The following is a 24,887-nucleotide window of genomic DNA, read 5'->3' on the forward strand; positions in this document are numbered from 1 at the left end:
TCTCCTGCACAGCCCGGGTGTTGTCCTGCACAGCCCGGGTGAGGGCAGTCACCTCCTGGCCCACGCCTGTTGTGGCGGTATGCAGGGACCACAAACAGGTGATGACACCCAATGAATTGGTGGCCACATCACTGAGTGACTCCCTCATTACATCCAGGCTGTGCTCCATCTTGGCCAAAGTTTTTTTGATGTCACCCAGACTGCGGGTCTGCTTGGCATTGTCCCTCAGCAGACTGGCCGGCATATGCTCAGACCCCACCCTGGTGTCCTGGGTCGCCATCCTGCCTGCCCCTGAGGCTTGTGGCCAGGTAGGAGGGGATAGAGTGACCCTTGTGGGTTGCGGCATGTTGTGGGAGGAGTGGGAGGGGCTACCCCTGATGGTGGCCTGACTGGTGCCAGCCTCTGGGGGATCCTCTGGGGTAGCCTCAAGGGGAGCCTCTGGGGTAGCCTCAAGGGGAGCCTCTGGGGTAGCCTCAAGGGGAGCCTCAAGGCTAGCCTCAAGGGTATCATCAAAGGTCATCAGATCTGTGGCAATAATGATTTCCCGGCCAATCTGGAGATCTTCTTCCTCCTCCCCCTCATCCTCCTCCCCCTCAGCCTCCTCATGAGGGGAGGTTTGGCCACTCCCCTCCCCTGGGGACTCCTCAGCAGGCTCCTGTCTTTGGGGTGGTGCAGCAGCCTGGCCTGATGGCCCAGCAATCTCCTGGTCATCTGTGGAAGACACCAAACAATCACAGGTTTGAGGATCCACACACTTGCCACATGTTCCCTTCCCCCACCCACACATGCTAATCACCAAAAAAAAAAAAAAAAAAACCTTACCTGGCCTCACAGGAACATCAGACTGATAACCAGGCAGGCCCACCACCTGCTCTGGCTCGAAACACCGGGCCACTGCCCATTCCTCCTCAGTCAGCCGGATGGGGCATGGTCCCCCTCCTCCAGTGCCCCTCCTATGCGCACTGAGCTTGGCCACCTTATTGCGGACCACGCTCCTCAGATCATTGATCTTTTTCTTAATGCCAGCGGGGGTCCTCGTCTCCCCTCCCCCCGCCGCATTTATGTGATCTGTGATTTTGGCATATATCCTCTTCCTTTGGGCCGGGGAGGTGTTCCGGCTATCAGGCCCATGTAGATATCTTCCATATTGTATGACATACCTGGCTAGGATTTGCTTTTCAACATGTGAAAAATTCAGCTTCCTGCGTTTGGGGGCCATCACAGACACCACCCAGCAACAAGAAGCCAAACAGGACAAACACACAAAAATACACACACAAGCAGACAGCTACTACAAAGTCAAATACAAACACACAAAAATACACACCAAACAAATACACAAAAATACACACAGACAGCTACTACAAAGTCAAATACAAACACACAAAAACCAAACACAAAATACAAGCAGAAAAAAAACAAACAAAAAAATTTACCAAAAAAAATCAAACAAAAATTACACTAATCACAAACAAACAACAACTACTATCTACTACTCCTCCAACACTTCTCTATCAAACACAACTTACCAACAAACACTGACAAACTAAGAGCAGAAGCAAATTGCTCATGGAAGGGAACACAGGGAAATACTTTTGCAAATGAAGTGTGTTTGACTGGAGCTAGTTAAGCACAGTGCGATCCTCAAACTAAGTACACTTGGCCTTTTACCTATCTCACTGATTGCGCCAAGCAAAGTTCTGCACATGCGCAGTGAGCAGCAGATTCGTGCGCGCATGCGCAGTACGGCCGGACCTTCATTTGCATGGGGTCACGGCTCATTACAATGAAGCACGCCCACTTCCTTCCCACTTGCCATAACCCCGCCTTACGCCTCCGTATTTACGTTACGGCAGGCGCACTTTTGGGCGCAAATGCGCTGTGGATACGGCAATTACGACACCAACTTAGGGCGCCGTAACTTAAATGACATAAGTTAGTAAAAACTTATTTTGCGCCGCTGGCTGTGGATTTGGCCCTAAATGTTTTTTTTCTTTGTCTGAATTTCTCACTTCCTGTTCCTCCTCAGTAAGCTGTTCTGGCTGACTAACCCCCAGCCAGAACAGCTTGGATGATGGGGGCAAGCTTACGGAGGAGAAACAGGAAGTGAGAAATCCAGACAAAAAAAAACATTTGGAAGGGAAATGGAAGGAAAAGATAAGTGGATTTAGTAGTTTACAGAAGGATCACTTTAATGTACATTTATATTTTGTTTGCGACAGGTTTACTTTGATAAACAGCATTTTTACTACATTGCATTTGAACTCCTAGCCCTATGTACTGTTTGTCTTACAGGTGATGAGAAGACTTTAACAAAACTGAGTGACCACCACTCTGCCTTCCGGGAGATGGATGATCGAGGATGGACTCCACTTCATGAGGCTGCAGCTCAGAAAGATAAAACTGTTTTAGAAATAACATTTAAATGTGAGTTTTTTTTTTTGTTTTATTATGAATACAGAATATGAAGACGCACAAGAAACAAGAACTTTAAGGCTCCATTCACATCTATGCGACAACGGCGTACGCGGCGTATTTTGCCGCGAGTGTGAAACTTTTTTTTTTTTTTTTTGACAAAGCATTCCCATTGCTGTCAATGGGGAACGCCAATGTCGCCTGAAAAAAAGGGTCCGGGACTTTTTTTCAGGCGACAGGCGTTCGGCGTCTATGAGATGTGAACCATCTCCATAGACAGCAATGGGAATTCTCCCCTGTAGTGGCAGAAGCGTCCGGCGTTTTGTCGCATAGATGTGAATGGAGCCTAAAGGTTCAGTCCATCTAAATCAGTGGTTTTCAACCCTCTAGTGCCGTGACCCCTTGATAAAATTTCCCAAGTTGTGGGGACCCCTTAAAGTAAAATTATTTTGTAGCGTGGGTTGTCGGCACCCAAGGCAAGACAAGGAATTTGTGCCCCTAACCCACGGACATTTAACGCTCCCCGAGTCTCTTCCACACATACAGCATTAAATTCCATTATGCTACATTTTAGGATGGACCACCTAAATTTGTTTTAATTTCTTTCCCTTTCATCTCTCTATCCTAATCCCCCCCCCCCATTCACTCTCTCTAGCCATCTTTCTTGTTGTTTAATGGCAACTATAATCACAGGTAGTGTTACTCACTGTGTTTCCGACTTTGTGGTGTCTCGCAGCAGTGACACCTATGATGAAATCAGGAGATAGGGTCTCCCTCCAGCCCCTCCCACTTCATTATTTACCAGTCAGCTGACCTCTAGTCTCTGCCCCCCAGCCATGCCATGAACTGAGTGGGTGGCTGTGAAGAGGCTGAGTGGGCGGCCGCAGGCTCCAGGGACAGCCCTGCTGGGTGGCTGCAAAAAGGTTAGGAGAGCGGTGCAGGCTTCAGGAACAGCCCAGGATTTGGTGACCCCTGGCAAATTGTCATTTGACCCCCGAGGGGGTCCTGACCCCCAGGTTGAGAACCACTGATCTAAATAATATTTCAGTGACCATTGACTCAACAAATGCATTTTTATATCTCTTGAGGATACCAGTGGCCAAATCTGCCCAACAGCCTTTCTTTGCTCTGAAATGCTGCTTTTGCAGTCCCCAAGAGATGAAGTTGGTTAGTGATTCAATCCACTTTATCCACCCAAAACTGAAGAACGTGGATTTAAAATACACAATGAGCCTAGATGTCTCTTATTTGATACCTGTGACCTTGATACACTATATTGTCAAAAGTTTTGTGACACCTGCCTTTACACGCACATGAATTTTAATGGCATTCCAGTCTTAGTCCGTAGGGTTCAATATTGAGTTGGCCCACCCTTTGCAGCTATAACAGCTTCAACTCTTCGGGGATGGCTGTCCACAAGGTTTAGGAGTGTGTCTATGGGAATGTTTGACCATTCTTCCAGAAGCACATTTGTGAGGTCAGGCACTGATGTTGGACGAGAATCCCTGGCTCACAGTCTCCACTCTAATTCATCCTAAAGATGTTCTATCGAGTTGAGATCAGGACTCTGTGCAGGCCAGTCAAGCTCCTCCACCCCAAACTCGCTGATCCATGTCTTTATGGACATTGCTTTGTGCACTGGTCCAAAATCGTTTTTCAGGGGTTGGCACCTTAGTTCCAGTAAAAGGAACACTTAAGGCCTCAGCATACCAAGATATTTTGGACAATTTCATGCTCCCAACTTTGTGGGAACAGTTTGGTGATGACCCCTTCCTGTTCCAACATGACTGCGCACCAGTGCACAAAGCAAGGTCCATGAAGACATGGATGAACGAGTTTGGACTGGAGGAACTTGACTGGCCTGTGCATGTAACGGCAGGCATCTTAATACTTTTTAAAATGTAGTGTAGGTTCGGGCAGCAATCAGGGAGTGTACAGGGGGTCCCCGACTTACAAACGGGCTAGGGACTGTAGGTTTGTTCCTAAAGTGGATGTTTATCATAATATGAGGTGATCCACAGGTCATTTTATATTACCAGGATGTGTTATGTGGGGGAGGATTTCTCACTTTTTATACTGTGGATCACCTCATACTATGATAAACATAACATATAATAAACATGTCCAAGCTAGATATGTAAATAACCTGTCAATCAAAGCAAGGAGAGAGGCTTTCGGACTTTTAATTTAGACAGGGTTTTATCTGGAAGTCTGTTAATTTTCACTGAACAATAAAAGAGGATTGCTCAGAGCTGGATTAACTCTGCGTGGAAAGACTGGGCACAGATGATAGGCAATCTTATTCTCTACATTGTGACATCAATTTTTTTTTATTTTTTTGGGGGTTTACATCCACTTTAAGTCAAAAATGTCGGGACTGCATGCGCAGAACGGCAATTGCGTCATTTTCCGATGTTCCGTCGAATGGCCGCGCATGCGCAGAGCGGGAGATACGTCATTTTCTGATGTTCCGCCGAAAATGGCCGCGCCTGCGCAGAACGGCAGGTACGTCACGCAGCGTCCCGTTCCTAAGTAGGAGTTGTTTGGAAGTCGGGTGTTCGGAAGTCGGGGATCCCCTGTATTAGTTATCAAAGATGGCCTAGGATTTCCTATAGGATTCTTTATTAGAATAACAGCATAGATAGTTGGATTGTTTATGCATTCCTCTAATGTTCTCCTTACCATTGTACAGCAGCACAAATATCTTACTGATCATTATGTTAGTGCTTTTGCTAGCCTTGGCATTTTAGTATTATTTAAAAGCAACATTATATATAAGCTGTAATTCCCCTTCACAAATGAAAAAGGGGGCATCATCAGTGCCCACTACATGGGATTGTGGCTATCATAATAGTTAATTTAAAATTGGGTTATAGTTAAAAAAAAAAAAAAAAAAAAACTGGGTTTCAGTGAACACAAAATTGTGAGGTAGGAAAACAGGATTTGGGCGGGATTTTCACGTGTTTTTGAGCGGGAAGGTCGTGTGAGTTCAGGCGGGAAAAACATGTGTATTGATGACTCATACACGTGAGGCAGAGGGGTATATAAAGCCCACAGGTGTGAGGGTCAGGGCACAATTTTTTTTTTACCTCATCAGGTTAAGAGCTCCCCATCCCCCCCACCCTTATCGCTGCACCTTTTATGTGGTCTGTCACCCTTGAATCAAGGGGGGACTTGGTTGATATTTTATTTATGGCAATCACTTGAGTCTTATGACTGAGTGAGAATGTTTTGAAAGATTTGGAAAATATCTTTGAAATTAAATATTTATTTATTGAGATTTTAATAAAGATAATTATTTAAATAGATATAATGTTTGTATTATAAATTATACCAATAAAGGTGCCGCGGCCAATTTATCACCATCTTTGATTGGTCTATTATTTATTATTATTGATAACATTGTATAGCCTACATTCCCCTGTAATTTGAACTGTTAATCCTTGTATTTTGGTAAATTGATTCAGGACTGAATCAGGACAACAAATGACATTATATATCTTTTTTCAGCTTCTAGTTATGATAATTGGGAGCAGGAAACCTTAAAGGGTGAAACCCCACTGTTCCTGGCTGTAGACAACTGTAGACTAGACAACGTCACCTTCCTGCTATCCAATGGCTGTGACCCTGATGCTAAAAATGATACGGAGGATTCACCCCTTGTTATAGGTAATGAATGTCTTTAATATTATATACTTATTGGTATTAATTTATTTTTTAAACTGCTTCTTGTTTTTTTTTCAGCGATACGTCATGGGTCCTATGATATTGCATCTTTGTTGTTGCGACACAATGCAAACGTAAACTTACCATGTGCTGATAACAGAACGGCTCTTCATGAGGCTGCAAAACTGGGCCGCAAGGACATCACGCGGCTTATGCTCCAGGCTGGAGCTGACCTGGACTGGACCAGTAACTTTGGGCTTACACCACTGGCCTTGGCTGCACAGCATGGACACACAGATGTTATAGAACTCCTCCTTCAGAAAGGTAACAAGGCTTCTCCATCACCCCATTCACAAACATGTATTGGTCATATGTCTAAAAAAATAAGCAGAACCAGGGGTGCAGGATACTAATTAGACATTTAGGCCCGTATTCACATACATCGGCGCATATTTATGCAGGCGTAGCGTATCTAATATACGCTACACCGACGCAGCACACAGAGGCAAGCACTGGATTCACCAAGCACTCGCTCTTAAAGATACGCTGGGTTTCCTCGGCGTAAGCCAGCGTAGGTGGAAGTGGGCGTGAGCCATGCTAATGAGGCGTGACTCTGTGCAAATGATGGGGCAAGCGCCATAGAAGTACTTAAAATGAACGGCGCATGCGCCGTCCCGTGGCCGCATCCCTGTGCGCATGCTCAGAATCACGTCGGAACTACTCCCTAAGATACGACGGATCACTGCCTACGATGTGAACGTAACCTACGCCCAGCCCTATTCACGTACTACGTAAACAACGTAAAACACGCCGGCTTGTGTTCCCTGGTCTATACCTTTGCATTAGTTGCGCCTTCTATATGGGGAATAACTTTACGCCGGACGTACGACTTACGCAAACCGCGTATATTATGGGCCGTGCGCAAGTACGTTCGTTATCGGTGTATCTCCCTCATTTGCATATGTGCATAGAAAATCAATGGGAGCGGAAAATGCGCCCAGCGTAAATATGCGCCCACGATACGACGGCGTAGGCAAGTTACGTCGGTCGTAGGAAGCCTATTTTTAGGCGTATCTCAGACTGTGGGCACGGTGCACAGATACGACGGCGCATAGTTAGACTTACGCGGCGTATCTTGAGGTATCTTGTGAATCCGGGCCTTAATGTGTATTCACTGTTGCAGTAGGAATGTTCTGGAAGCATGTCCTGTTCATTACATACTCTACATTGGAAGGCTTCTGGTATCAGCCACTGTACCAGAATGTAGAATAGAGTATGTGGGAGTGATGAAACCTATTTTGCATCAGTACCAAAAGGTGTTTCATATATGAAGTGTGGGGCCACTATTTTACGGCTTAAAAGCAATATCTGGGTGTCTGTATACCATTCAGAATGGGGTCTTTAGCTTATTGCCCAAGGCTTCATTGTCTATATCAGTGGTTCTCAATCTAATGCCCTGTACGCATGACCGGTTTTTCCGTCTGAGTGAACTCGGATGTTTTTTTAGACGGAATTCCGCTCAAGCTGTCTTGCATACACACGGTCACACCAAATTGTGACCGTCAAGAACGCGGTGACGTACAACACTACGACGAGCCGAGAAAAATGAAGTTCAATGCTTCCGAACATGCTTTGAATTCTTTCTGAGCATTTTTTTGTTTTTGATGTCACAATGTAGAGTATAAGATTCCCTATCATCTGTGCCCAGTCTTGCCACACAGAGTTAATCCAGCGTTTCTCTGTTTTTTCTTTGTGTTACAGGTTATTTACATATCTAGAGCTTGGACATGTTTATCATATGTTATGTTATGTTTATCATAATATGAGGTGATCCAAAGTTCATTGTATATTACCAGGATATGTAAATAATCTGTAACACAAAGCAAGAACAGAGAAACAGACTTTATAATTTGGCAAGTTTTTATCTGGAATTCTGTTAATTTTCACTAAACATTAAAAGAGGATTGCTCAGCACTGGATTAACTCTGTGTGGCAAGACTGGGCACAGATGATAGGAAATCTTATACTCTACATTGTGACCTCAAAAAAACAACAACATTTTTTTGGGGGTTTACATCCACTTTAAGTGTATATATCTTTCTCACACAGATTAGTCAGCATGGGTGTAAAGAAGGGGGCAGTTTTAAGGCTAGTTCAGCTGACAATTTTCCACCTAGCTCCTTTGACAAAAGTCAATTGAAAATGTTACTTTTGTTGAACCAGGCATTGCAGACAGGGCCATGTGTGGATGGTCACTTTTAGTATAATAAAACTGTGTAAATTAATTCTCGGAGCTGATTGTTTTTTTACTGGTGTTGGATTTTTGTTTTGTTTTATATCTATACAAGTAAAGCAGCCTATTTCTCCACCACCTATAGGCATAAGCCTACTGTAGCTAATGGTAAATCCAACCCAGAATGTAGAGTTTATCAGAGACATACACACATAGGGCCAGATTCATAAAGACTTACGACCGGCGTACCAGTAGATACGCCGTCGTAAGTCCGAATCCGCGCTTTCGCAGCTTTAAGCGTATGCTCAAACTGAGATACGCTTAAATGTTGCTAAGATACGCCCGGTGTAAGTCTCCTACGCTGTCGTATCTTAACTGCATATTTACGCTGGCCGCTAGGGGCGTGTACGCTGATTTACGCCTAGAATATGTAAATCAGCTAGATACACCTATTCACGAATGTACGCCCGGCCGTCGCAGTAAAGATACGCCGTTTACGTAAGGGGTTTTTAGGTGTAAAGATAAACCACCAAAAACATGGCGCAGCCAATGTTAAGTATGGACGTTGGAACCGCGTCAAATTTTTCAAATTTTACATTGTTTGTGTAACTCGTTCGTGAATGGGGCTGGCCGTAATTTACGTTCACGTCAAAGCATTGACGATTTGCCGACATCATTTGGAGCATGCGCACCGGGATACGTCCACGGCGTTCGTTAGAAACTTAAAATATGTGGGGTCACTGGTATTTTGCATAGAACACGCCCCCAACCAGCCTATTTTGAATTAGGCGGGCTTACGCCGGTCCAGTTACACTGCGCCGCCATAAGTTACAGCGCAAGTTCTTTGTGAATACAGGATTGGTGCTCTAACTTACGGCGGCGTAGTGTATCTGAAATACGCTACGCCCGCCCAATTCTACCTGAATCTACCCCATAGATTTTTAATCTCAAGTGACTGCCATTTTTACACAATATTTGCAACAAACCAGTCTTTTTTTACCCCTAATAGGAGCCAGTGTCATGGCCCAAGCATCTGATTCTGCATCAATCCTCTTTGAAGCTGCTGCTGCTGGTAATCCAGATGCTGTGTCACTACTCCTGGAATACGGAGCTGACGCCAATGTACCAAAGCACTCCGGACACTTGCCTATACATAGGGCAGCCTACAGAGGACATCTCTTGTGAGTACCAGGACAGAGGTTGACCAAAGGCCCTTAGCCTGACTGCCGGTGCCATCTGATCCCAACAGTCTATGTTAGTATCCCAGGTAGTGTTTTAAAGGAAGTGGCTTAGGCTGTTTTGTTGGCACCATCGTCTCAACAGACAAGGCTAGGGGCTTCCCAAATCATTGTTTACAATTTTACATCATTTAAGCCTTATTACCATTAAACACGCCCCCCTAACACAGATTTGAATTCGGCGCCCTTACGCCCGCCTGCTTTAGGCTACGCTGCCGTATATTAGCAGGCAAGTACATTGAGAATCATTACTTGCCTAGCTAACTTACGGCGGCATAGCCTAAGCTACGCCGCCGTAACTTTATTCCATTCTACCTGAATCTACCTAAAAAAGTTGAGATCTGCTCCATCTTTTTGAATAATCCTGTATAAATTGGTTATTGATTTTGGTTTGTTGCAATGTTTTGTAAAATAGAAATACTACAAAGGAAAAGGCAGTTTGGTCACATAACTGAATAGTAATCTCTATTATTTTCTTCACTCACAGAGCTCTGCGGTTGCTTATCCCAGTTACAGACATGACTACAATAAAAAGAAGTGGCATAAGCCCCGTTCATTCAGCGGCAGCAGGTGGACACCCCGAGTGCCTGGACCTTCTCCTCAGATCTGGATTTGATGTAAATTTCATGCTGGCCCAAAGAGTCCGCAAGGGCTATGACGATGAGAGGAAGTCTGCCTTGTACTTTACTGTTTCAAACAGTGATATTTCTTCAGCTATGCTTCTCCTTGATGCTGGAGCTCTTCCAAACCAAGACCCTGTTAACTGCCTTCAAGTGGCATTACGAATGGCGAACTATGAGCTGGTTAACCTGCTGCTCCGCCATGGAGCTAATGTGAACTATGTGTGCCGAGTCAACCCCCTCCACTTTCCTTCAGCCCTACAGTATGCTCTCAAGGATGAGGTTATGCTGAGGATGTTGCTGAACAATGGATATGATGTACTCAAATGTTTTGATTGCCCTTACGGGAATAAAGTGCACTATATATATGGATATGAAGGATGGACTCCTGCTGTCATCAAGGACACACTGGTATAGTCATATAAGGCAAAAATTGTGCATTTTATTTTGTGTCCTGGTTATGAAACAGAGGGCCAAATCCACAGCCCCGCAGCGCAACGTAACTTAAGTGATTTAAGTTACACTGCCGCAAATTTCCTAAGTTAGGTATCGATCCACAACACACTTACCTGGAAATTTGCGGCGGTGTAACTCAAATCCGTCCGGCGCAAGGCGTGCCGAATCTAATGGGGCGAGTCCCATTTAAATTAGGCGCGCTCCCGCGCCGGACGTACTGCGCATGCTCCGTCAGGTAACTTACCCGACGTGCATTGCGCTAACTGACGTCGCTCCGACGTCATTTGCTTAGACATTAACGTAAATGGCGTCCAGCGCCATTCACGAACGTCTTACGCAAACGACGTAGAGTTTAAAATTGCGACGCGGGAACGATGGCCATACTTAATAGGGCTTAGTCAAATAGGACTCAGCCCTATTTTTACGCGGCGTAACTCGACGTAAACGACGTAGCTTTAGCGCGACGGGCCCGTCGGAACGTTCGTGGATCGCCGTAAGTGTTCATTTGCATATTCTAGGCCGGCCGCAATGGCCTCGCCACCTAGCGGCCGGCCTAGAATTGCATCCTTAAGATCCGACAGTGTAATTCAATTATACATGTCGGATCTTCTGCCTATCTATGGTAAACTGATTCTGTGGACATAGATAGATAGAAACAGGAATACGACGGCATATCAGTAGATACGCCGGCGTATCCCTTTTGTGAATTACCCCCAGAGTAACCAAATGAAGGCAGATTAATTTGCTAATGGGTAGGATATATATAATTGAGTTGATGTATTAAAACTCAGTAGAAGGGGATGTAGGCTTGGGGTCTAGGGAAACTATAATGCCTCGTACACACAAGCAGGATTCCCGACAGGAAAAGATCTGTTGGAAATCCAGAGGGGAAAACTGAGGCCCGGATTGACGTAGGAGATACGACGGCATATCTCCAGATACGCCGTCGCATCTTGGTGCCTGATTCAAAGAATCAGATACGCCAGAATTAGTATAAGATTCGACCAGCTTAAGTCTCCTACACCGTCGTATCTTAACTGCATATTTACGCTGGCCGCTAGGGGCGTGTACGCTGATTTACGCCTAGATACGCCAATTCACTAACGTACTCCCGGCCGTCGCATTACAGATACGCCGTTTACGTTAGGCTTTTTCCGGCGTAAAGTTACCCCTGCTATATGAGGCGTACCAATGTTAAGTATGGACGCCGGGCCAGCGTAAAAATGTTCTTGTTTTACGTTGTTTGCGTGAGTCGTTCGCGAATAGGGCTGGGCGTCATTTACGTTCACGTCGAAAGCATTGGCTTCTTGCAGGTTAATTTGGAGCATGCGCACTGGGATACTTTCACGGAGGGCGCATGCGCCGTTCGTAAAAAGCGTCATTTACGTGGGGTCACAATATATTTACATAACACACGCCCACATCTTCCACATTTGAATTAGGCGGGCTTAAGCCGGCCTATTTACGCTACGCCGCCGCAACTTTGGTTTGTGAATACTGCACTTGCCTGTCAAAGTTGCGGAGGCGTAACGTAAATAGGATACGTTACGCCCGGACAAAGATGCGCTCTTCTACGTGAATCCGGGCCTGAGAGCCTGCTCTCTACTTTTCCCCCGTACAGACGATGAGAGCTTTTCCTCGGGAATCCTGACCTAGTGTATGCTCCATCTGAGTTTTTCTGACAGGAAAACTGCCAAAAAAACGCCAGTTTTCTCGTACACATGGCTAGGTTTTCCGACGGGAAAAAGTCAGTCGGGAATCCCGGCGTGAAAAAAAGAGAGCAGGTTCTCTTTTTTGTCCGGCGTTTTTTGGCAGTTTTACCTTCGGAAAAATTGCGAGGGAGCATACACATGGCTGGGATTGCCGGCCAAAAGCTCTCCTCGCAGTTTTCCCGTCGGAAAACCCGTTTGTGTGTACGGGGCATAACAGCTGTCAGAACTTCTTATGTGCTCAGTACAAAAGCCCCAGCAATGAAAATGGGTGCAAATACCAGAAGACATTAAAAAAATGCCCAATGTATTCCCACAAAGAAAAGAAAAAAAATTATTTATGCCTCATGCGCACAGGACATAAAAAATGCTACTTTTACAGGTTTGATCGTTTTTTTGTTTTTTTTTTACCCTGCAAACGCACCTCTATGTTGGCCTATGTGGCCATTCACACACCTCTTTATTCGGAAGTTGGAAGTTTATTATATTTGGCTGGCTGAAAATGCCGTCGCCACTGGCTGGAAGTAGATTTACCAGGACCTGGGGAGAGAGAACGTTTAAAACAAGGATGCTTGTTTTTCTTCTTCTCTGGTAATAGCGTAGTTTTTCCGCTACATATCTTTTGGATATACTTTTCCAAATCCTCCCCAAAAAGGCATTCTCGGTGAAAAGGGAAACTTGCCAGAAGCTTTTTACAGACCAATGCTTTAGCCAAAGGATTCTGCGCCTATGCACCAGCTGGAATGTAAGAGATGCTTGCGGGATAGAATCTCTCATAGCATCTATTGTAAAGCATAAAGCTTTAGGCAAATCTTCCCAAGCCTTGGACTGCTCTGGAGTCAATTCCTTCAGTCCCTCTTTATCTGGTCTTTGATGACCTGACACATGCCTACTGCTGCAACTGCAGGTTGGGCAACTGATCCTGCAAGCAGGAAGGAAGATTTAAACAAGGGCCCGGATTCAAAGAGATTTGCGCTTTTTTTGCGGAGGCGCAGGGCAACGATTTTGCCCTGCGCCCCCGCAAATTTGCTCTTCTGCCCTTGATTCACGGAGCAGAAGCTCCGTGAATTGCGCGGGCGCGCCGGCAAAATTGCCCGGTGCTAGAGCACGCAATTTAAATGATCCCGTAGGGGGCGGGAATCATTTAAATTAGGCGCGCTCCCGCGCCGAGCGTAGAGCGCATGCTCCGTCAAGAAACGTCATTTGCTTCCAAGTGAACGTGAATGGCGTCCAGCGCCATTCACGAATCACTTACGCAAACGACGTGAAATTCAAATTTCGCGACGCGGGAACGACGGGTATACTTTAGCATTGGCTGCCCCTACTATTAGAAGGGGCAGCCTTACGCTAAACACGCCATACGGAAACGACGTAACTTGCGTACGCAGGGCTCGCGCAACAATGGGAGCGCCCCCTAGCGGTCATCGCAAGAATGCAGCCTAAAATATGTGTGGCATAAGAGCCTTATGACACGCAGATTTTAGGCTGCAGTCGGCGTTACGATGTTCCTGAATCAGGAGCACTCGTAACGCCGGAGCAAGTAAGCAATTGCGCTGTGTAACCTATGGTTACACAGGCGCAATTGCTTCTTGAATCTGGGCCACGGATTCCAGCTTTTTCTCTGAAGGATCCTTGAATACCTGTACATCATCCACTGGACAAGTCAGGTTCTTATTTACAGAAGATATAGCTGCATCTAGAGCAGGCAGACTACATTACTTTGTAAACTCTTCCTCCATGGGATAAAGAGTAGTAAACTTCTTAGGAGAAGAGAAATTTTGTCTGGGTGTAACCAGTCTGCAAACATTAGCTTTTTTAGCAATGGGTGAATTGGGAAGGAGTGTGTACAGGGTCCCCAGGGAGGAGACAGGTGATTCAGTTAACTCCAAAGGAGGTAACCTGAATGTATTACGTACGACTTCAGCGTAATATTGTACCTGCGACTTTAGCATATGACATGCAGAGAAGGGTTCCCCTGAAAAGCCTGATCCCTCCGACTCCTCTGCAGGTAAAATCTCATCCTTGTCCTCTTCAGATCTGTCTGAAAGAGGATCAATAATCACTAAAGGAGATCTGCTTCACTTTAGGTCTGTCTTAGAGGACTGAGCGATTAACTTAGCGATCTGACCTTCTAGTTTTCCCATGGCTGCAAAAAAAAAAAAGTGTCTTTAGTGACATATGCAGGCCCAGGTGCCACTGGAGAAACTCCTGAACGTGGCGATGACTCCTCCTGAACTGGTAAATCAATGGTTACAGGGGAGGAAGGTACCGAGCAGGTGCGGCCAGATCCTCCTGTCTCAGGCGGCGCTGTTTTCTTGCTCCTAGTCCCTGATCCCTTTTTAGTGGAAGACATATTACTGAGCAAGACGCCGAGGTACCAAAATGCATCTACTGCTGTGCCGAGTTTAACAATTTAGGTATGCAACTTCAAACACACAGACTAATGCATAGAGTGGTTGTCTCTCATATGGTAGTGCCCTATCAGCCACCTAGAGTTAGCGTGCCCCCAAAGATGCTGTGTCCCGTGGGATCTCTGCTGCTGCTGGCATTCAGGATGGATCTTTTGCCTGTAACAAAAGTTCCACTCCCTTAAAAAATGGCGTGCGCGCGCCCCTGCTAGCCTGGTGCAATGGCGACTGCCTGGAAGCCAAGCCAGCCTCCCCCCTGCTTCCTGGGGGCTTCTTACCGGCATCTGAGGAGGAGAACAGCGGTGCCATGTCTTTAGCAGAGCTCTGTAGCGGAGGAAGTGTGCTTGTCCAAGGATCTGACACTGTCTGAATGAGGTGAGACAACCTCAGCTCTTTACTCCCTCTAGTGGCCCATTTTGAGAAGACACCCCTCAAAATTTTTAAAAAGGTCCTTCTGAAAATCCTTAGGCTCCTTTTTCTCTTACCTTAATCCCCGCTGCAGGTTTTTCTGCTGAAATATTTTTCAGACAGTACCAATCTTCACCCCTCTTTGCGGGCTTTGTGTGCCAAACCTTCAGGGATACGAGTTTCCTATTTAAAGGATACTTCCCCCTGAGCCTTGTAAAAGACTCTGACCAGGACTTTAAGTCTTAATACAAAAAGTGCTCCTCCGAAGAGAGACATTACAGGCGACGCCACTTTGCAGGAGACCCGGATCCATTCCACTTTTGGCATAGCTTCATAGCCTCTTGGATGGATCCATAAAAAGGCATAGCTCCTCTTGGATGGATCCAAAAAAAGGCATAGCTCCTTACCCCCCGAAGGGTCTGTTTTAGAAGAGCTTTCCTTAGCACTTCTCCATGCGTCCTACACCTTAGACACTGGCGGAAAAACTGAGGTACTTCCCGGATGGGAGGGGCTATATGGAGGGGAACTGACTCTGATTGGTTGTGCCAGTGTCCAATCACCTCTGGTGAGCATATAACCCATTATGTAAAGACTTTGGGCCAGATTCTCGTAGGAGACATGACGGCGTATCTCCGGATACGCCGTCGTATCTCTGAGTCTGGGCCGTCGTATCTTGGCGCCTGATTCAAAGAATCAGATACGCCAGAATTTGTATAAGATACGACCAGCGTAAGTCTCCTACGCCGTCGTATCTTAACTGCATATTTACGCTGGCCACTAGGGGCGTGTACGCTGATTTACGCCTAGAAATATGTAAATCAGCTAGATACGCCAATTCATGAACGTACGCCCGGCCGTTGCATTACAGATACGCCGTTTACGTTAGGCTTTTCCCGGCGTAAAGTTACCCCTGCTATATGAGGCGTAGACATGTTAAGTATGGACGTCGGAACAGCGTCAAATTTTTCACGTTTTACGTCGTTTGCATAAGCCATTCGCGAATAGGGCTGTGCGTCATTTACGTTCATGTCAAAAGCATTGGGTTCTTATGGGTTAATTTGGAGCCGTTCGTAAAAAGCGTCATTTACGTGGGGTCACATTAAATTTACATAGCACACGCCCACATCTTCCACATTTGAATTAGGCGGGCTTACGCCGGCCTATTTACGCTACGCCGCCGCAACTTTGGTTTGAGAATACTGCACTTGCCTGTCAAAGTTGCTGAGGCGTAACGTAAATAGGATACGTTACGCCCGCACAAAGATGCGCGCTTCTACGTGAATCCGGGCCTTAGTCTCTGTGTCCCGTGGTGTACGATAAATAAATACTCTTCAGGAGAACTTGCCTTATTTTCTATCATTGACAGTAAAATTATGAGTGGACATTCAGTAAAATCACTTAGTATAGTCCTTTTTCATGTCTGTGTCTCTTGGTGGTACAGCTCTGGACAGCATATAGAAGGGGATGTAATCTGTTACTTATGCCTGACATTTTCCTTTGTCTAGTTCTGCGAAGTCATAACCCTTACTTGGCTCCGGCACCTCTCTGGTAATGTGGTCCGAGTCATGTTAGACTATGTTGACCATGTGGAGTTTTGCTGTAAATTGAAAGATACTCTTATGAAGCAGAAGCTCTGGCCTGAAATCCACTACATAACAAGTGAGTAATATCTTGAATATATCATTATAAGGTACAAGTAAAAGAGAGGCCCACAGTTATTTCGTTTTTTACATTTCTCATGAGTGGTTTTAAATCTTTTACTCGTCCTGACCTGTTTGATGTCCTCCATCCAGTATATGTTTCATGTAGAAACAGGGAAAATAACCCGCTTCAGGTGTCTGGGTCACAAAAAATATTCTCCTCCTCAAAATGATGGTGCTGGCTCAGTATGCAAAATAACATATAGAAAAGAATTCAATCCGGATGGCCGCACTCCATCAACGATTTCTTTATTGGTTAAAAACCATACAGCAAAAGATGCAATCAACAGCTGACATGTTTTGAAACATGTCAGCTGTTGATTGCATCTTTTGCTGTATGGTTTTTAACCAATAAAGAAATCGTTGATGGAGTGTGGCCATCCGGATTGAATTTTTTTCTATATATTTCATTTAGTTAGCAAATGCTTCAATTTTATTGTAATATGGCCTAATCCAGAATACATTATGATATTTTTAGAGATGATGGGTGAGGTCTTTTATACATTCATAATTCCCCTGTTAACTTCGAGCTGTATTAGCCAATGAGGCTTAGCCAATGTCCCCATTAGGGCTCAAAGCTTATGCAAGAGTTTGTGAAAGGGCATTTTCTCTTCCAGCATGACTGTCCCCCTGTAGAACAAAGCTAAATACATAAAGACATAGGCCCGGATTCATAGACACTGGCGCATATTTATGCCGCCGTAACGTATCTCCTTTACGCTACGCAGACTCAAGCAAGCACTGAATTCACAAAGCACTTCCTCCCAAATCTGCGCTGGGTTTCTCAGGCGTAAGTCGGCGCAAGTGGAATTGGGTGTGAGCCATGCTAATGAGGCATGACCCCATGCAAATGATGGGCCGAGCGCCAGACAGATACGTATCGCCAACTGCGCATGCGCTGTCCCATCTCAGTGCGCATGCTCACAATCACGTCGGAAAACAACTGCCTAAGATATGTCGGATCACTGCCTATGGCGTGAACGTAACCTACGCCTAGTCATATTCACGTCCTACTTAAACTACGTAAAATACATCCGCTTGTGTTCCCTGGTGCAGTCCTTTGCATGGATGCTGCTGAGTTACACCTCCTTTATGGGGCATAACTTTACGCCAGTGGTTCTCAACCTCCTAGTGCCATGACCCCTTGATAAAATTTCCCAAGTTGTGGGGACCCCTAACAGTAAAATGAGTTTCATAGCATGGGTTGAAAGCACCCAAGGCAAGATAAGTAATTTGCACCCCTAACCCACGGACATTTAGCGCTCCCTTAGTCCATTCCACTCGTACAGTATTAAAACCCCTTGTGGTACAGTTTAGGATATACCTCTCTTTCTCTCTGTTCTCCTTTCATCTCTCTATATTCTAATTCCTTGTTTTTTCCCCCATCTTTCCCTCTAATTGTCTTTCTTGCTCTCTCTTTTTTCCCTTTCTCTCCCTTTTTCTTTGTTCCTCCCCCTCTTATCATTTCCCTTCCTGAGAGAACAGTGCAGGCTTCAGGAACAGCCCAGGATTTGGTGACCCTTGACAAATCATCATTTGACCCCCGAGGGGGTCCCGGCCGCCAGGTTGAGAACCACTGCTTTACGCGCACTGCGTCGGACGGACGTACGTTCGTGAATCGGTGTATCTCCCTTATTTGCATATGTGAATAGTAAAATCAATGGGAGCGCCAAATACGTCCAGCGTAAATATGCGCCCACTCTACACCGGCGTAGGCAAGTTACGTCGGTCGAGTGAAGCCTATTTTCAGGCGTATCTTAGTTTCTGAGTCCGGCGCATAGATACGACGGTGCATATGTGCACTTACGTGGCGTATATCGAGATATGTCGGCGCAAGTGCTTTGTGAATCCGGGCCATAGTTTGATGAGTTTGGTGCGCCTACTCAGAGCACTGACCTCAACTCTACACAACACCTATGGGATAAACTGAAATGCAGATGGCAAACCAGGTCATCTTGTCCATCATCAGTACCTGACCTCACATTGCTCTTTTGGTTGAAGGGGCACCAATTTCCACAGACACTCCAAAACCTTGTGGAAAGTCTTCCCAGAGGAATGGAGACTGTTGGAACCACAAAGGAACGGGGGCTTCATTTTTTGGAATGGGGAGACCAACAAGCTTATAGGTATGATGGTCAGATGTACTTCTTGGCCTTATGTCGCGTACACACGATCGGAATTTCCGACAACAAAACTGTTTTTGTTTTTCAGACAGATGTTGGCTCAAACTTGTCTTGCCTACACACAAATGTTGCTCGGAAACTCCGATGGTCAAGAACGCAGAGACGTACAACACTACGACGAGCCAAGAAAAATTAAGTACAATGATTCCGAGCTACCGCAACACTTTTGTGCGTCGGAAATGGCTCCACTACACGATCGGAATTTCCGACAAGAACTTTGTTCTCCAACATTTATTATCGGAAATTCCGTCAGCAAATGTCTGATGGAGCCTACACGCGATAATCGAACATTTGTTGTCTGAAATTCCGATCGTGTGTACGGCATTAAAGTGTGTTTCCTCATGTCCACAGTACAATTGGTGGAATTGTACATAATGAGAAAGCATTCGCCTGCAGGTTGCTGACAACATACTGACAGCTTCATTGTATGACACAGAAAATTATTAGACTATGTGATCATTTTATGACCATTATATCAGAATATTTGAAGACTTCTCAAGCATTATGTGGTGTTTTTTTCCAGCGAATCCACGCTCACTGAAACATCTGTGCCGCTTGAAGATTAGGAAATGTATGGGGCGACTTCACCTGCGCTGTCCTGTTTTTATGTCATTCCTTCCTCTACCAAATCCCTTGAAGGACTACATCTCGTACAAAGAATATGACTTGTTTGGACAAGGGAACTTTTCACGGAACTGGTGAAGAGTCACTAATCATAATGGGGAAAAAAAAAATGGTGGACTTTTCTGACTTTGCCAGAAAGCCTTTGGAAGAGAAAATAGCAGCAAATGTAAGGATGGAAGACCTACTCCTTTTGGCAGTATGTCAGTTGGCACAAGGACATATTTGCTATGTGTGACTAATGGATATTGCCATGATTCAGCAGCTATTTGGATCATTCAGCTTATAGCAAGCCAAATGGGTTTTATTGTTTCTTCTTCTATCATAGAAACAGGCTATTCTTAAATGTACTTTCATTAATATCAATTTCTTTGCAGATGGTCCTTCTTCACTGGCTAGAGACATGGTAGGTTACCTGGTAATAATGATGTGTATGCAAGTTATTATAAAATGTCAATGAGGTTTTGGTTGGAACTGGGTTCCAGATTTTGGGAATTGCCGAGAAAAATTATGTGGCATGGGCTAATAACAGTGAGAGGATTTAATTGCATGTGCTTGGAGCCCACGAATAGGGATTGATAATCACCCAACCTCTTACCCACTGGGCCGCTTGCCTCTAGGGATTGTTCACAAGATGCCTCCCAACTCCTAAGATTATGCTTACATCAATCAGAAGCACATATCCTCATCTTCCATTAAGGTGCGATCAAAGAATTATGGACACATTCATAGTTAGAATGTCTCTGGCATACAGGATAAATAGAATTGTGTTGGTGGAATAAACTCAGGAGGTTTCCTTAATTATGTCAATGGGTAAGGTAATGGTGAATGCACCGCACCAGTGTGAACCCAGGCTAAGGGAACGTTTTGGAAAGGGGGGAGCTCATTTTATGCTCTAGTCTAGTTGATTATTATGTCTGAAAAAAAAAAAAAAAAAAAAGAAGGAGCATCTCCTGGTATATAATGTATACATATTACATCATGAGGTATAAAAATGTTTATTCTGATACTATTAATGAGTCTTTGTGAAATAAAGCAAGTTTTGGAGAAAGATATCTTTGTACAAGTTTATATTGGCAAGTGACCTGTTTTAGCAGTGTGGGGCACTGCTTTGTGCAATAAGAGCAATGGTATTTTTTTCATGTACAGGGTACTCCAATAGCATCTGTAATATATAAATATACAGACGAGAAAAGCAAAGATAGATGTACAATTAATGATCACTATAACAAACTATTGATGATGGAGTCTTATATCATCTGTCCTTTGTATTAAAACTCTCTGTGGGTTCCCCTTGCCCCTTATCTATTACACCCAAAATCAGACCTCAGATGCAGGGCAGATCTGCTGTAGGGTCTTTGTCGATGGGCTTTTGGTAACATCAAGCAAGTTTTGCTTTCCCATACAAATCTATAGGAATGCAAAACCTGCTTAAAATAGGTCATATACAGCCGTCAATGGATTCTGAATGATCTCAGAAGCATCTTACACCGATATTAAACTGATGCCATTGACACAAGCCCATTGACACAGACCCTTAAGCCTAGTACACACCACTATTTCTCTTCCGTTCATGGACGGACACAGCAGCCTTGGGGTATTATCCTTCCTTCCACCAGAAGATACTAGGCAGAAAACAGCACTTTAAGTGTTAAAAACACTTTCCTCAGTACAGCTCCTCCCAGGGGGCGTGGTCCCCCGGGTACATCCCACTCTCTGCCTCAGCAGCTCCAGTTTTTTTCTGCCTAGCGTCAGGAGAGACATGGCCTTCTGGAGTCCATGTACTCTGGATTTTTTTTGCGATTTTTCGCTTTTATTTTGTTTTGTTCCTGCATTTTTTGAATCCTGAGATTCTACCATCAACTGCCGACTGGGTGACAGGCTGGGTCTTGACTCTTGTAGTCCCCCCATGTTCGGCCATCGAGCGTGTGCCAGCCCTCAGCTCAGCTCAGCTCTGGGTCGTCCACGACATGCCCCGTTGCTCCAGGGGCGGCCGGGGAACTACATGTTCCAGGGCACACATATGACCGGTCTCTATGGCCTTGTCACAGTGTGTCTGACCAACAGCCATGCCGTTTAGCGGACGTTGGTTCTGTCCGGAATGCCTCCAGCCGGTGGTCGCAGGACGGGTAAGTAGGCCCCTTGCCCTGGCAAGGTGGTATGGCTGGTGCTTCCCTGGGGAGGTCAAATGAGAATCCACCCTGCTTTCCTCTCTCCATTCCTCTCCCTCCTTCCCCATGCTGGGTGGCGGCTGTAAGGGGGGGCCCTCCTGGGGTTCTATCGCTACCGGGGACCGTGTGTTGTGAGGTGCTATGTTTTTTTGCATTTGGGGAGTTGCTGTATGTGCTGGCCGTGTTTGTTGCTGTGTCATTGTGTTTTTTTATTGTAGCCCGCGTGGTGTTTTTTTACCTCAGACGGCGGCCATCTTGGAAAAGTCTTGGTCTCTAGTGACTGAAATAGCGCAGCAAAAGCCCGCGAATCACTTCCTGAGGGACAGCGCAGCCAGCACGTCTCAGCACTTCAGCTCACACTGCAACCGGGTGGGGTGGTGAGTTCCCTGGGGGTCCCCTGCCTTCTGTTTTGCAGCCGGGAGGTGACCGGTGGGTTTTTCTGCCTTGCAGTGCTAGGGAGGCATAGCGGTGGGACAACATGGAGCCTGAACCAGAAGCTTCTACCCCAGCAATGCCTGAGTTAACCCTTAAGAACTAAATTTCTCATGATGCTTAGCTCCACTGCATAATGCATGAGCATAATGGGAAACGTAGTTCCAAAACCTCTGGGGTGCCAAGGTTCGCCATCACTGCTCTATACAGATAAATGGAAGAGCTGACATGCTCATTTGATACTTCGACAAACAAGGTCTGGAGGAAAAGAAAGCCACAAAGTCCGTTTAGTAAAACTTTTTTTTTTATCTTTCCAATAACTCATATAACATTTACATACACAGGACTTCAAAAAAGTTATGAGCGAGTCATACAAATTATAAACAATAGTGTTATTTACAGATCACAGCCACTTAAATCACAAGGCATGATAATCAGTTCACTAACAAAAAAAGGCCAGGAGCATAGTAACCCATGGCAACCAATTAACAATCATGTTGCATTGTTTTGACAGTTCCAATGACAGATGTATTGGGATTGGTTGCTTGTTGCTACAGCTTTTTACAAGTACTCTGAACTACTTTTTTTTCAATAAGCCAATGTATTATATAGAATTTCTCTTTGTAGCAACTTTCCTCAAAGGTAGTTCATTCAGAATGTTGTCTAAGCATTTTAAAATTATAACCGCTTACCTTATGCTCACAAATAAACTTTGTTAGGAACGCTATAGAGCTGGGCACAAAGGGCAATAAATAGGAAATGTGAGGGTTAATGGACAACAATTGGTAAATCAACCTATTAGGATAGAAATTTGGGAAGAGCCATTGCCGACTTGTTTTTAAAGGTGGAGGTTCCAGGACTGTCATACTTATGTTTGTTTCACCATTTACTGAGTTGCTGACTTGGGACAAACACCTGTCTGTTGGGTTTCTTGATACTTGTTCAGTGCCAAGTTATTGACAGGAGGATAAAGATGAAATCTCTGGAATGTGCATTATAAGGTCAGCTATAGGATCTCTCATATTCCTTTGACAGGTTTCCATTAAAGCCCAACTCCAGGCTGGTCCAGCCCCTGGGAGGATCCCAACTTTAATAGCGAGATCCACCCAAATGCCTGACCAACAGCTGGCCCAGGTTCTAGAGCTCCTGCCAGTTCCACAGCCCGGAACTCCAATGAGCGCTGGAGGGGCAGAGAGCCTGTGACTGGTCACAGGCTCTCTGCTCACTAAGGACTGAGAACTGAGCAATCAGCAGTGTTCGATTGCTCAGTTCTTGGTCTTAGAGGTGGCGGGGGACAGTTGCAGCATCCACCTAGGTGAGTATGTTTGCTAGTTTTGTTTGAGAATGAGTATTTCGACCAAATAGTATACAGTGGAACCTCTGTTTACGAGTAACTCAGTTAACAAGCTTTTTGAAAGACGAGCATCTTTTTTAAAGAATTTTGACTCAGTTTGCGAGTGTTGTCTCGCAAAACGAGCAGAATTCAAGCTAATGGGGCCTGCAGTACCGCATTTGGCCTGGGGTGGGGAGGGCGGGGGGGTGCCGAAGCTGAGCAGAGCCAAACGTCGCCGATCGGAAATGCATGAAAAGGCCCAAGGACAGCTTGGCTGAACTCTGCAAACCTCAAAGACTTGGTTCCCGAGATTTGCAAAGGTCAGCCGAAGTGTCTGGGTCTTTTCGGACGTTGTCGAGGCTCTCCAGCCCCCCACCGCCTCTGGCCACATGCGATATTGCATGCCATTGAAGTCAATGCGGAACAAATAATTTTCGTTGCCATTGACTTCAATGGGGAAACTCGCTTTGATATGCGAGTACTTTGGATTACGAGCATTTTCCTGGAACGGATTATGCTCATAATTCAAGGTTTCACTGTAGTTGCTGTTGAATTTCTGGACTGCTACAAATGTAAATGCTGCAGGTATAATAGGAGGGTGTGTTTTTTTTTTTTTTGTTAAGTGTTCACTTAACTATTCCCCTCCCTGCCATGGTCCTACAATGGCTGGCTTGGAAGGCAGTTAAAGTCGATCCTGCTATTTGAAAGCCAGCTCTACCACACGGCCTCACAAGTCAAAATCAATATGGCAGCGCCTACAGTCTTTATTGGCTTGATAGCCAGAGGAACTAGAGCAGGGGCTCCAAGCTACTTTGAAAACTTTTAAAAGTATGTTAAATGCTACTTTTAATACAATTTTTAAGAAAAGGCTTTGGTTCAGGTTTGCTCAAGAAATGACTTTCCCAAAAGTGAGATTTGGATTAAAAGGTGGAGTCTGGTGGTGTAAGATCTTCTGAGAGTTTTAGGTGTTCCTGACCACTTTTATGTTCCAGATCCTCCTAATGCATTCTCCATATAATAAAATAAATGCAAAATGGAAGCCTCTAATACTGGACACAGCAGGTGTGGAGACCTGGGAACTCATCTGCTTGGTGGTTTAAATCTCCAGAATTGATTAAAAGCGTACAATTTGGATTGGGCTGGTCCAATAAGCATTAGGGGCTTTCAAAGCCCTGCATAGTACACCCAAATCACATCACATTTTTAGTATATTGTCCATAATGTTCTGTAAAACGTGTTCCCTGTGCTGACTCCCCTTGGATCTAACATGCTCCAAACTGATTACACATTTACA

The 24,887-nt window shown here is 45.1% G+C and overlaps 1 protein-coding gene across 2 annotated transcripts in view; it reads left to right on the top strand.

Annotated features, from left to right (window-relative positions):
• ASB14 (ankyrin repeat and SOCS box containing 14) overlaps positions 1 to 20,023 on the top strand; it is a 31,539-nt gene extending 11,516 nt beyond the window's left edge. For both annotated transcript variants that reach the window (XM_040359239.1, XM_040359240.1), the window contains exons 4-10: positions 2,296 to 2,427; positions 5,926 to 6,084; positions 6,160 to 6,405; positions 9,324 to 9,495; positions 10,040 to 10,583; positions 16,659 to 16,812; positions 19,560 to 20,023. In XM_040359239.1, the coding sequence (XP_040215173.1) occupies positions 2,296 to 2,427; positions 5,926 to 6,084; positions 6,160 to 6,405; positions 9,324 to 9,495; positions 10,040 to 10,583; positions 16,659 to 16,812; positions 19,560 to 19,738 (1,586 nt within the window). In that variant the 3' untranslated portion in view covers positions 19,739 to 20,023. The remainder of the gene's footprint in view (positions 1 to 2,295; positions 2,428 to 5,925; positions 6,085 to 6,159; positions 6,406 to 9,323; positions 9,496 to 10,039; positions 10,584 to 16,658; positions 16,813 to 19,559) is intronic.
• The last annotated feature ends 4,864 nt before the right edge of the window (positions 20,024 to 24,887 follow it).

Source organism: Rana temporaria, chromosome 7 (assembly GCF_905171775.1).
Source record: "Rana temporaria chromosome 7, aRanTem1.1, whole genome shotgun sequence".
NCBI lineage: Eukaryota > Metazoa > Chordata > Amphibia > Anura > Ranidae > Rana > Rana temporaria.